Raw genomic sequence first — 13,169 nt, forward strand, 5'->3', positions numbered from 1 at the left:
TTCAACATTAATTATAAAATCTTATTTGTGAATATATGTACATAGTTTTTAAATAAAGATATATTAAAAACAATATTTTCCAAGGCCACTAAAGGCTTTCCTTCTTATTTCCTTCAAAATTTTGGAACAATAGCAGTGCTATTAATCACTTAATATTCGTAAGATAGTAGTTCTGTAAATTATTCTCGCCAGACCCTTAGTTTAAAATTGCCAGAACAATATCTGCCTCGGTAATCAAAATTCTCTCTCAGGTTAACCGTGGCGTTTACTGGCGATTCCTTCACTGAAGCTTAGTCCAAACATCACTTGCCTTGAAATACCCCCAGCTTATAGAAAGACCAATTAGAATTCTGGCAAAATTAAATAAAACTTCTAACAAGTCTAGTATAACAAGAAATTGGGATATGAGAAAAGTTGTTATGATTCGGTAAAATAAATTATAAATAATTATATTTACACCTTTACACAACCAATATAAAATATAGTCATCACGTTGTTTGCCTCTTTTAGATACCCAGTTCCCAGTTCGAACCCAGTTCGCTAATATTAGTGTTGCCTGAACAGAGATGTCTGCCAGTAGACATTAGAATACTGTGTGACCAAACTCCACACATATGGAATGAAAAATTCTTCCGGTTTCTCTTCTTCAACGTATTTAAACTTCAGCTCCGGAAATTTCTGAAATAAAAACGAGTCTTTAATATAGTCTCAAATCCGATTAAATTATATGTTTCAAAGGATCCAAAATTTAACCTCACAGTGACAGCTGAACTCTAAATTTAGTGGGACACATTAAAGTCTGTATCAGGTGCTCTCAACGCAGACACATTCCGAAAGAGGGAACTGGTTCATAAATACTGCTTTGAATAATTAGAATTCTAAAATCCTTTTACTTAGAGAAAGAGATTTAGAATAGGGGTCCGGCACAACGTTGCCAAAATCATGAATTCTGCGGTTTAATTGAGCTATTTATTTGCTTACAAATCAGTACAAGACTGGTGCGTTACTCTTAGATATTGAGTAGAACTGATAGTCACAATAAGGTCATGAGAAGAGGTTAGAGGCGTACAGCTAACATATTTAAGTGACAACGCAACCTTGTTTCAGTAATTCCAAATAAAACTTAGGCACATAGTTTATTAAGTTTTTCGCCAACCTTTGACTTAAGGCTTCCGATCACTATTCACCGTACTGTCTATGCGCTTGTAACGTATTATTGGTTGTGCAGTTGTGACCGGACAAATCAGGGATCTGGGCGGATGAAGTTTCCTCCGAGTTTACTGAGTCTCAATCTCAGAGATGTAACCAGAAGAAGATAGTTTGGGGAGATGTGAAGAGTACTCCAATATTGACTCCGACACCTCTTGTTTGATGGTATAATGTAGGTTTAGAAACCCAAGTGCATATTAGAAGACGCTTTTCAGCACCATTTTTAGTCATGAATTCGGGGAAGAAAGAGACCTGTGAGAAATACTTTACTATAATGTATACATTACTATAAGCTTATAGTATCCTCAGATAACAGAATGGGGCACAATAAATCTCCCACATCCTAAACACTTCAGTAATACCTGATCAATTAACGAACCGTTCAATGATCAGTTTAAAAACAGAATCCTTGAGACAATTACTGATCTAGAACACAGTAATACCTGAAGTCTATGCGTAGGCCACTGTTGGGCCGCCTTCACAATGACCGCTGAGACTTTGTCCACGTCATTGCAACTTTCCCCCTCCAAATCCAACTTTGATGTGAAGTATTGCATGACCTAAAAATTATTTAAGATTAATATGTATAGAATATGCTCGCAGAAAGACCTGTTTCTTATGCTATCCTGATCCAACAAATGCCCTCCTTGAGGCCAACTTTCTTACGAGACTACTTTCTACTAGTTGCTACTTTTGCTCAGACTGATTTATGCCACAGGTTTGGCACGGTTCTCCAGAACAATGCTGCCGTAGCTTCTTCATTTTACCAGGTTGTCATTGCAGTCATCTGATTATAACATCAACAGAGGATAACCTCCTCACACAGTTCACTTTCGTATCGTAAAAGAGCCACTTTTGCGCCAATACGTTTGGGATTGTATAAATATTATTTTTCAAAACTTCATCATAAAACAGACTTCAAAATGTAAAAAGAGAAAAACAAAAAGTAAAAAAAAAAAAGGAAAATGACTTGGTTACCTGATCTAGATTGTGGATTATATCTTGGAAGGCAGGGTTATTTCTAAAAGTTTCGAAAATATCTTTCTTATAAAGAAGTGTATAAACAAGGTTGGTGTTGTGCACTAGCTGATTAGACAGACACGAGTTAAGTACTTCCAATATGATTCGCAAAGCTCGCTCTATCGCCACAAGCTGTAACAAATTATTAATTTTTTTTAATTTATTTATTATTTGTTTGTGTGAAGGGAAAAGCCCTATCAAACCCAATTCTACTCTATCCAAACCCCATTTCCCCAGTACAGTTATACCGAAGTAAAATATCCGTACAACACATATTACGTCTAAAACAAAAAAAAAAAAAAATCGGATTTGAATCACCTATGATTCACATAAATCGAACAATAACCTTAAAAGAACATATCTTAAGCTCTTACACCGTTACTTCTTTCCGCCATAGAACTTGGCCCTAATTATTTCGCAGTTCGAAAAGTCCGTCATAAAAAGAATTGGTGTTCACTCACAATATCTACACTAGAGATCTGGTATGAGTTCCCATATGAAAAAATGTCTTCTTAGATCACATCGCGCAGAACTAAATTAACCCCTCATTAGACTCATTAGAGTTGCTTTACAGAAATTGCAAAAACAAAACAAAAAAATTGAATCCATTCACATTCGTTGGCTGAATGCACCGAAAACGTGCTGTCCTATCTACCTGGTGAATACCTAAATGAAATATCAAGTTTTAACATTTTGAGATTCAGAATGGAACTAACGTTATAATAAATACTTACTTCTTGGTTGGCTCGATTGTAGGTCTTGGCCAGCACCTCAAACAGCCCTATAAGACGTTGGCATACGTACGAATGTAGCTCTGTAAACTGGGAAGACATGTTTGCCAGAGCCGCAAGACAGTTCGTATGAAGATATTCATCCTAGGAAGTGCAATACTTTGTTTATTACGTGGGCAATGGATATATAATATCCATAAACAAATACTATTTAGCTAATAGTTTACCCTCATCTTCAATAAGTTGTACTGAACAGTTCTCGTTGTAACCAAAATTATCAATCCTCCAAGAGAGATTTCTGTCAAATTCCTATCGGTATACCACTGTATATTTTTTATAATCTGGACAAACAAAATATCAAATTATAATTTGTTGGTTCCAATATCGTGAAGGTTCATGATAATAAGACGAAACCTTGAAGGAAATCGAGACGTCCCAAGTATTCCAAGTTTAATGAAAATCGTTGGAACCATATTTTAAAAAAATCAAATAAATCACTTTCTTGCGAAAACTGCATGTCAGCAGCATTCAGAAAGAAAAATCAACGATAATTCTTTCAGAAAATCACTAAAAACCTTCGAAAAATATTTATATCACAAGTCGGGATTCCGAATTTCGATTAAAATCGTAATAGTACAAATACTTGAACCAATTAAAAAAAAAAAAAACTACTGTTTGTGCATTTGAGACAGCTCATATTTATTTTCAGAGTTCCAATTCGAAAATGTGCAAAAAATATATATATACGTATTTTCTCTAAGGCGTAGAGGAAAAAAAAAAGAAATCTGGTGAAGGAACTCAAGACTTGTTCTTAAACTATTGTTTTTTTATCTGAGCGAACCTCAATAAATCGGGGGATAAAATTAAAAATCAAATTGAAATGACACTTAAGAAGAAAGACCTCATAGGAGTAAAAAACTTTTCTCTAAAGAGAAAGAAATAGTGTGAGATAAAGTAAAAATAAATTACTCACGGTCGTATGTATTTTTTTATTGAAAACATTGTCTTCTGTGAGAATAAGCAGAATAATGAGCGACATGTACATGTGGTGGCAATTGTTGTCTGAGCCTCGATATATAGTTCGAAGCATCGGCAGCACCTACAACACAAATCCTAAATAAATACTAAACCAATTATTTCATTAAATAGATTCTACTTACAAAGAAAACAATTCACCAAGGATGGAATATCTGATCTCGAGAGAACGAAGCTCCTGAAGTGTGTATTTCGATGGAGCAAATAGTACAGGACTAAAGTGGTTTCTTCCTTGTCCAGCGCACAGCAAATAGATTTGAACAAGTTATTCATACCGTCTGTAAATTACAAGTTAAGATTTTAGGACGAAATTGGGTCACAGCTTTTCACAAAGCCAAGCCGATAGTTACAGAGTACTGTGATTCAATACGAAGCTAAGGCCGCATATAGAGGAATAGGGTTAGAACAGCATATTTTATTGATATTTAAAAAAAATCAGAAAGTTATAGTAATCGAGACTTAGTTAACTACCAGTAGAATACCGTGGGTACATAATTAAACTGCGATCTTTAATCTTTCATTCTCTTGTCTATTCAGTGGGAAGCCTGGAAATTACAGGAGAACTTGTGGTTGTATTTTTGACTGAACAGCTTCCCAAAAAGCATTTCTCCAGTACATTCTGTAGAACATTTTTTTTCTAAGATCATATCACTCATTTTAATTAACCTGCTAATTTTTTTAGGCGAACGCCGCGTTATGTAAATAGGCTATTGAAGGAAATTTCATCTTTCGATTTCACTTAAGCATTAGAAAATTATACTGTTTTTTTCAGACAAAGTCGTGGTTTTATAATAAGAAAACCACAATAGGAGGGCTTTTTGAAAATAACATAATTATGTGAGAAACACGCTACTCAAAAACAGTAAAAAAAAAAGCTTAATATAATTAAGCTTTTTGAAAACAAAAACACCGTAAATGCGTTTAAAAATCCTTGGAACTTCTATAATTCCTTTTTTAAAAACAGTTGCATGTTTCCCGTGGTTTATAAATGGATTAAAAATATATAAACATAAATTTTTCGGCTAACCTGAAATATTCGATAGAGAGTTCCTGAATACATTGTTTCCGTCCAGACAGTGATTTATTAGTACGGTTATCAACAATACGCTGGACCTGGCTAAAGGAGAATGATCTGGGTCCGTCGGTGGTGTGATCAGCCCAAAAAAATCTGTAGGCACATAGGTTATTTACTCACCACTTACTAATGGTGAAGGAATCACCAATCAGAAATTATCTCCAGAACAAAAGTTATCTAAGGCTGCCAATCCGATAAAAGTATACTGCCATCTCTAGTGAGTTATGAGTTATATGGGTTTTGACAACAGTAGAGAGATAAGGCTAGGTTGGTGATGTTAAAGAAGTACACCGAGAAGGGTTTTAGTGGACGAACACACTTTTTTAGACAACTATTTAGGGATGGTCACTTCTGAATTTTATAATTGTGATGAAGGAGTTGAGAAAAAGATACATATCACGTTCAGTGTGCATGATCATTAATTTAGGGTTATTCAGATGCTCGGGAAAAAGAATCACTCTCAAGGGAGTGCCTAGGGGAACTTGAAGCTGAAGAATGTCTACGATATTGCAAGCAGACTGGCAGGCTGCTTCCGGGAAAGGTCTCTCAGCAGGGTTAAAGGAAGTTCATGCTTTGGATAGCGTAGGGGGTGTCTCATGGGCAGAACTTCCCCATGATCGAATAATAATAAGATTAAATAAAAATAGCATGTACGTGTGTCAACTCTTTCGAAATTTATCTACTTAGTATTTTTGTTAAAACAATTTCAAGTACACATATTAAAATATAAATTATTGAACAGAACTACCTATGATTTCGTACATATGATAGTCTAACCTTCAAACATGGAGCTCAGTAGGATGTAGACTGTCTAAAGTCCCTGAAAAATCCATGAATGAAGGAAGCTAGCGTATTGAGTGTTGCATAACACTGGCATTAGAAGTCGAAAAGTGAAACATTGCTGCCTACAAAGGGACAATTACGCAAGTACTGTTAGTTGTTTATAATTAGATAGTCAACAAGGTTACATACAAACAATACGTTTTTTTACTTAAATGCAGAAATTAAATACTAAATTCAAGGATTTAGACATTGTTAGAGTTTGGTTCAAATTCCATTTATTTATTTTACGTTTTTATAAATATGAAAATATTCTAAGATTTATAATCTATGTTTATATCTAACTGCAGACATTAAATAATCTTTTTCAATTAATGTTAATCTATGTTAATAAATTTCGCAAATAAAATTAACAAAATAACAAATTTGAAAATATAATTTATAACTTTTTTTTTTTTTTTGTAGTAATAGATTACAAAATAACGAAAAAATCAAATTAATATTTCTTTAGGAAAAGCATACTTGATGTTTTTGTACTTTAGTAACTGAAATAAATAAATTATATATAATTTCTGTGATTATGATTATTTTAATTAAAAAAGTTTTATTTTAAGAGAATCTCCTATATTTCAATTCTAAATTTCTGTAGACCCGACGAACAGCCAATAAGCTATGCCACAATAATTCAATACTTCTATTAGTGAAAATGTAAAGTAAGTATAAGACGATTTAAATAAAAATAGTTTCGAACTACAAAAAAGATTTTTCTTGGATGGAGCAACGATAGCTCGTAAAAAATGCCTCTAGTTAACACATACGTTCCTAACTCAATCTAGAGATTTCCTATGCACGTTACACCCAATCAGTTGCAACATCAACTTCCCTGCAGAGCCTTATGTGTACCGTGAAAACATTAGGGCAATTCGTGTTAAATGCTGTTTATGTAGTGAAGCTGGGATATCTGCAGGGACCAAAGAACTCTGAAAGTGACAAGTCCACTTTCCACTAAAGAGGAATAAAATATTAATACACCTTGATAATATTCAAAATATAAAAACTGAGTTCAAACAATTTACCAGCAATGTGCAGTATTATACTGCCTGCACTCTCCTCGGGCTGTTTGTGCTGAGAGATGAGCCTGCTGACAAGCGTTAGTAAAAAACTTTCAGCTTGTCTATTTTGATATATTAGTCGATATACCTCTAAAGCCGATGAACTCTCAACTGTAAACTGGGACAATGACAAAAGGGTGAGAAGAGTTCTAGTAGTTTCCATGTGTAAATAATATGTTGCATCCCTGCCACAAAAATACATAATAGATGAGGCTTCTTGCATTCTTTATAATCTGCATTAAAAGGTAAAATCAATTAGTATCACTAAATCTTTAAAACAAATAGAATTGGCTGAAAGAAGTACATTTTGAACACCAACCGATACTTACACAAAAACCAATTTCTACAAGGAATACCTAACCTTAAGGAAAATCATATGTGTCATAATCTGTTTAAAGTTTAAAGATAATTGGTGTAGTCGTTTTTTCTGCAAACAGATTTTTCTCAAGCCCGAAACTCCAGCTTCTCTTAATGTTGTGTAATGTTAAACAGGCGGTGGATTTTTAACTTGTAATTTTTGTTTTAAAGAGTTTTACTTTGGGGCGGGGGGAAGAACCACTGAACTAATTTTACAATATCTGATGTGAAACTTTCAGTTTTTATTTTATTTTTTGAAACAACTTCCATAAACTTTAAACATTTTCTTCAATTCATTTTCTAGCTTTCATTAAACTTGGCAATTAGACACACCGAACTTTCCAATTCGACAAATTTAGAATTTTTCAGGAAAGTATTTCATATAAAAGCGACTGGCATACATATAGGAGTTAAGGAGTTAATATCTCAATCTGAAAGAAAATGAGAAGCTTTCAAAAATATGAAAAAAAAAAATTGAAATTTGATTTTAATTTTTAATTAAACTTGGTGTTATTAAAAAGATTTTTTGATAAATACATGGCAGATAGAACTTTATTGTGGCGTGACACTAGAGAAATATACTTCCTGAGAATTCCCGAAACACAAAAACAAAAAATCCTAAGGTGCATTTTTTAATTAATAAAATGATTGACCTTTATGTATGATTTTGATTTTTGAAGCATACAGATTTTCGAGAAATCTGCGTTTTTGGTAAAAACATAAAAATTTAATAGAACACAATACTTCCTCTTACTGCATGGCAGAAAGAAATATAAAGTTGGAAAAAAAATATATTACCTTACAGGTACGTGGACAATTATGTCTATGAGAGAATCGATTAGCTGGGCCAACATCGGCTCTGCATCTGGCCTTTTCGTTGAGGAAGAACCTGAAAAAATTAAAATTAAAAACTGGCGAAACACTCTCAAGATTTCCTCTTTCCAATACTATTGCCTAAAAACTCAAAAAAAATAATAATAATTAATAAATTAATAGTAATAATTAAGTTTTAAAAAAAAAATCTGGTGTGAACACTCATACGTTTTTATTTTATTAAAAATCTCGATGCTCTATCTCATAAAATTTTTAAATCTTCGAATTATGGTATGTAGGTCTGCAGAACTTATTATATAGAAAACTTCACAATCACGAACAGAAAGAAAGAAACCTTGTGCTTCCAGCTGTCGGATGATTTCACTTTCCGGGTACTTGTGGATCAGTTGTCTGAGAAAATGTCTTATGACTAGCAGGGCATTGTGAGTGAATAAACTGCATGTTCCGCTGCAAAAAAAAAAAAAATTCCATCACTTTACATTGAAAACCACAAAGTGTATTTACTATTGTGAGTAAAGTAAAATTGATAAATATGAAATTTAAGTACTAACTCATCAAGTTCTGCTGCTACCAGCACCTCTGCACTTTTACTCAGGAAGACACGAATTATTGATCCAAAGTTGCCAGATTTCAGATTGTTAGCAGCAAACATTGTACACAGATTTTTACATTTTTCGTAAAGTATTTCATCTTCATTTCTGCAACATTACAAGGTGTATCCTTTGTTAGTTAACTTATGATCCTGAGAACGTACTGTCACATAACATTTTTAAAAAATGTCTCATCACAGTGTAGCAAAAATTTATTTAGCTCGCATAGTTACTATGGAAATTCTACGAGCGTGCTTTAAGCTTAGAGGTAATTTTGATTTTTTTATTTATCTTTCATTTTATTTTTTAAACAGTTGGTTAACGCTCCCTCATAATTATTCTTGATAAATTAACTTGATAACACCACTATTGACGTAAAATTAACCACCCCTCCAACTTTTCAATGTTCGCTGCTTGTATTAAATAACTTTTTGATGTAATTATAGATCGCAAGAATCTGTTGCAAACAAAAAAGCTCTTATTTTCGGGTTTTACCGGTGTAGTATTTTTATTTATCTATTTTTCTTTTTCTTTTTTAAAGCACTACTTAATAAAGGAGGGATTCCCTCCTTTCGTGAGGGCATAGGGCGATAAAAACTTGTACACTTCGTTTAGTGTACTTCGAAAAATAGATCGCTAAATTAAAGTTTACTCTCCTTTCAAATATGTCGACCTTTACCTCGTTACTTTTAATATTTACAGCAAAAAAAAAAAATCAATTAACTCACGAGAATTCTCAAAAAATAATAATAATAATAATAATTTACTTACAATGTGAAAGGCCTTCTTTCGAACAGTAGAAGTCTATTCCAAAATACATCATCCACAGATATATGTTCCGGAGAAGCAAGTCTTTGCAACAGTTTGTTGCTGCCCATATTCTCGACCCTACTTTGAGCACCACCCATCGCATATTCACCTTTCAATTTCTTTAAATAAAATAAATTATAATAAATAGTAACCACAAAATTGTATAAGTTATTTTATTATTATGGCGTTCCACTCTACAATGTGTTAAACTTAATTTTTTTTTTAATCATATTTCTCTACTAATAAGCATAATTTAGTTTCCAAAGGTGTGTCGATTTTATTGTTAAACCAAGCGATCAAATAATCAATAACTGATATACTTTTCGGAGTGTGGTCTTCTTCCAAATATTTATCTTAACACAAAGGATAACACATTTTTTATCATAATAAATTCCCTGAAGAAGGTGCACAGTTAACTGGAGAAATTTGTTATGAATATTTATTTTCAGTTATGAGAAGTATCATTTATTGAACGGAATGTTTGGTGTTAAAATGAAGATTGTAATCTATTTATAATAATTTACTAGTAATTAAAACTGTCCAGTGTAAAGGGCGGATAGTCAAAAATCTTTTATAATGCCTTTTCAATTACTAGGTATGTTAGCACAAGAATATGTGAAACATTAAGTAGTTTTACTAGTAAAGCCTGTAGGATTTACTCAAATAATTCAAGTAAATGGTTTGGGCACCTGAGCAGAATGCTGGATAGCAGGGTTTCTCAAGGAGTGAAGAAAGAAGATAAAAGTCGAAGAGGAGATTTCAGAACATATGGGAAGATACTAACAAAGAATTAATCTCCAAAAGGACAAGATGGAGAAACAAATTGATTCAATCTAAGAAAAAAATCCTCAAACCAATTCAGGCAATGGTAAGAAAGTAGTAAAAGAACATATACAGTAGATGTAAACATTTGCTTCTCCTTAAGGAAATGACGAGACTGACAGGTCTGGCCAAATTAGGCATTTCTCTCCCCGCATTACTCTAAAAGCTGCTTTTTGGCTTATCTATGGATTCAAAAATAGGGCAGGTGGTAAGAAGTTGCTGTCTTTCACCGGCATTTCTCACTCTTGGTTGGATTCGTTGAAGGAACTGTGGTTTAACCAGACCACTGGTTTTTTGAATTGTTAAGAGATGAAATGAAAAACAGGTTAAATTGAGAAAGATCCAGCTGATTATCCCTAAAAGATTATTGTCCTATCACACTAACATTCATTGAGTTCTAGCCAGTATATTGAGCTGTCAACAAAGTAGGTAAAGGTTGAAATCAACCATCATAACTGGAAAAATAAAAAGTATTTGAATACTTACATTAATATTTCGGACGTCGTGCAGAAACTAAGTATCAATCCCCTACAGCAGGAGCCTATAATATTTATTGAAAAAAAAATACAAAATAAGCTTTTGTTCTAAATTAATTTTACATCTAAACTACAATACTTGATACAGGGGTAACATGAGAAACAGCATTTCCCAAAACTGAATTATAAGATCCAAAGATTTTTCGTACCAATTTTCACTCAAACAAAAAATTGTCAATTATGTACAACAACAAAAATGCAAGAGGATTAATATATTTACCCTCATCATTAACTTCTACTTATATCACCTAACAATTTTTATGTTTGCAATTACGGAAGGTTTCATAAGTGGAGGTTCCACAGTCCACACACCTCACTAGGCCAAGCACATTTGGAACTTGAAACGAAATAAAAAAAAATCATGCCTGCTAACTGTTACATTGTAAAGACAATAAATTGACCTACCTCTTTTTAGTTAATAAGAAATTTTTGGGAATGAAAAATTTAATATCGAGATAAAAAATATATTTTACTCGCCAATTCATCTAAATGAGTCAATTAATCAATTATTCAATGAGGCTATCAAAAATTCAACATTGAGGAGAGTTGCAACCATTTCATTTTCAAATTTCTGCTTTAATACGTCAAGTTAGTTGTATCATTTTTTCGACATTTGTAACTGCTTAATTGGATATTTACCCTGGCAAAAACTCCGGAAATGTTTGATTGGCTTCCATCCAATTTCATAAGTTTGATTAATATTAAAAATGGGTAATTGTTCTCTAAGTCTCTATCGTAATTGGCAAATTTTCGTTACCCGTACCAGCTTCAAACTAACATATGTAACACTACTCCTACTACTACTTCTACTACTAAACATATGCACCTTACCATTATCGACGCCCTCATATTTAAATTTTAATACTTTGATTTTCTATGAACGTACCTTTACATGTTTCCGCTGTTCATTTACTTTTTTTATTTTTTTCTTATTAAAATTCAATCACCCAAACATTTGCAGTTACAGCGCGTCTTTAAACTTGTCACTTTTATCAGTTTTCTGTGTGCATTCATCGCGTTTGTGTCGTCTACCCTGTTGTACGTAGCGGAACCGTGCTAAGGAAGTAGGGAGCGATTAAGGTTGGCCAAAGTACACGAAATCTGATCGAAGGAACGGAAGGAGTACTCCATTCGCGATAATATTGTGGGGTGGAATAGAGCTAAAACAGAAAAATTTGGGAGATTACGAATATGAATGTCAGAGGTGACAAGCTTCTGGAGTATTTGGTAAGTTCTGCACCTAGATTGAGGTGATTCACATCCATTTCTGCATTCCGGATATTATAAGAAATGTAGAAAATCTACAATTCTTTCTTGCGGCACTATTTCAAGTAGTCTATACATAAGGTAACAGACTAGTTACGTAACTAATTTTTTTAAAATCTGAATGAAATTTCAATTTTGTTAAGGGAGGTATTAATCGAATACTCTGGTAGACGGCGTTAGCCTGCCTTTTTTACGTTGTAAAATGATTAAGTGTATTATAATTTTTTAAATAAATGTATATTATTATTAATCAATTAGTCAAAATTTTACATAATAAAATAATGAATTTGCAATAGGGTGCGTTCAACCCATCAAAAAACCTCTAAAAGAGCATTTAAGTGCTATCTAACGGCAAGCGCTAGAACTACAACTCTTAGTAGTTTACTAGAACGCTATTAGGTAGCACAAGTAATAATTTCTTATTTTAAATAATTCAGTTCATTCGAATTAACTTAAATACTTTTTTAATTTAAAGGTCCATTGAAATTAGTTAAATTGAAATTTAAGTTTTTAATCTGAAAGACGGTTTGTGTTAACTCAAGAACTCTTGACGATTAAATTATCTGTTACAGGATCAAATTTAGGAAACAGACCGTACTGGTCAATATCTATTACAAATTGTTACAATATTGAGATATATAGTCGGTCTTTAAAGTGTAGAAAAAATTCCCTCATTAAAGTCGTATTAATTGCGTAAGAAACTAAAGTTATATATAAAATAATCATGTAAGCTTCAGCTATGATTGTTGGGCTATGTTTAATATTTGCGAATGTAGAGCTAATATGTCTTTAAATTTTAAAAGGGAAAAAATATCTTTACGGAAACTACTTTAATTCTAAAGTTCGTGGGTCGTGAAATTGTGTTGTTGATTCTATCGAGGGTATTCTGTACGTCAAAAAGTTCAAAATATTTCTTTCCTAAGTTCAGAATTTGGAATCTGCAACGTCGATGATGAAGGTGATTCTAGAAATAAAAGGATTTCGTATATTTT

At 32.7% G+C, this 13,169-nt stretch overlaps 1 protein-coding gene across 3 annotated transcripts; it reads right to left on the reverse strand.

The window, feature by feature from the left end:
- Nucleotides 1-433: 433 nt before the first annotated feature.
- Nucleotides 434-11,638, reverse strand: LOC141462327 (dymeclin). 3 transcript variants are annotated; one of them, XM_074144091.1, is made up of 15 exons: nucleotides 11,551-11,638; nucleotides 10,862-10,916; nucleotides 9,515-9,672; nucleotides 8,705-8,851; nucleotides 8,488-8,600; nucleotides 8,118-8,208; nucleotides 6,927-7,147; nucleotides 5,023-5,163; nucleotides 4,137-4,273; nucleotides 3,934-4,059; nucleotides 3,188-3,301; nucleotides 2,964-3,104; nucleotides 2,188-2,361; nucleotides 1,653-1,769; nucleotides 434-678 (listed from the first exon to the last, which is right to left on the reverse strand). In XM_074144091.1, the coding sequence occupies exons 3-15, from the start codon at nucleotides 9,649-9,651 to the stop codon at nucleotides 547-549; spliced, it is 1,791 nt and encodes a 596-aa protein (XP_074000192.1). In that variant the 5' UTR covers nucleotides 9,652-9,672; nucleotides 10,862-10,916; nucleotides 11,551-11,638; the 3' UTR covers nucleotides 434-546. The 3 variants fall into 3 exon arrangements, with proteins under 3 accessions (XP_074000192.1, XP_074000190.1, XP_074000193.1); XM_074144089.1 differs by lacking the exon at nucleotides 11,551-11,638 and adding an exon at nucleotides 11,132-11,248; XM_074144092.1 differs by lacking the exons at nucleotides 5,023-5,163; nucleotides 11,551-11,638 and adding an exon at nucleotides 11,132-11,248.
- Nucleotides 11,639-13,169: the final 1,531 nt, after the last annotated feature.

The sequence above is a fragment of the Rhodnius prolixus genome, unplaced genomic scaffold (genome assembly GCF_049639745.1).
Source record: "Rhodnius prolixus isolate KJV_2025 unplaced genomic scaffold, Rpr scaffold_30, whole genome shotgun sequence".
NCBI classification, from domain to species: domain Eukaryota; kingdom Metazoa; phylum Arthropoda; class Insecta; order Hemiptera; family Reduviidae; genus Rhodnius; species Rhodnius prolixus.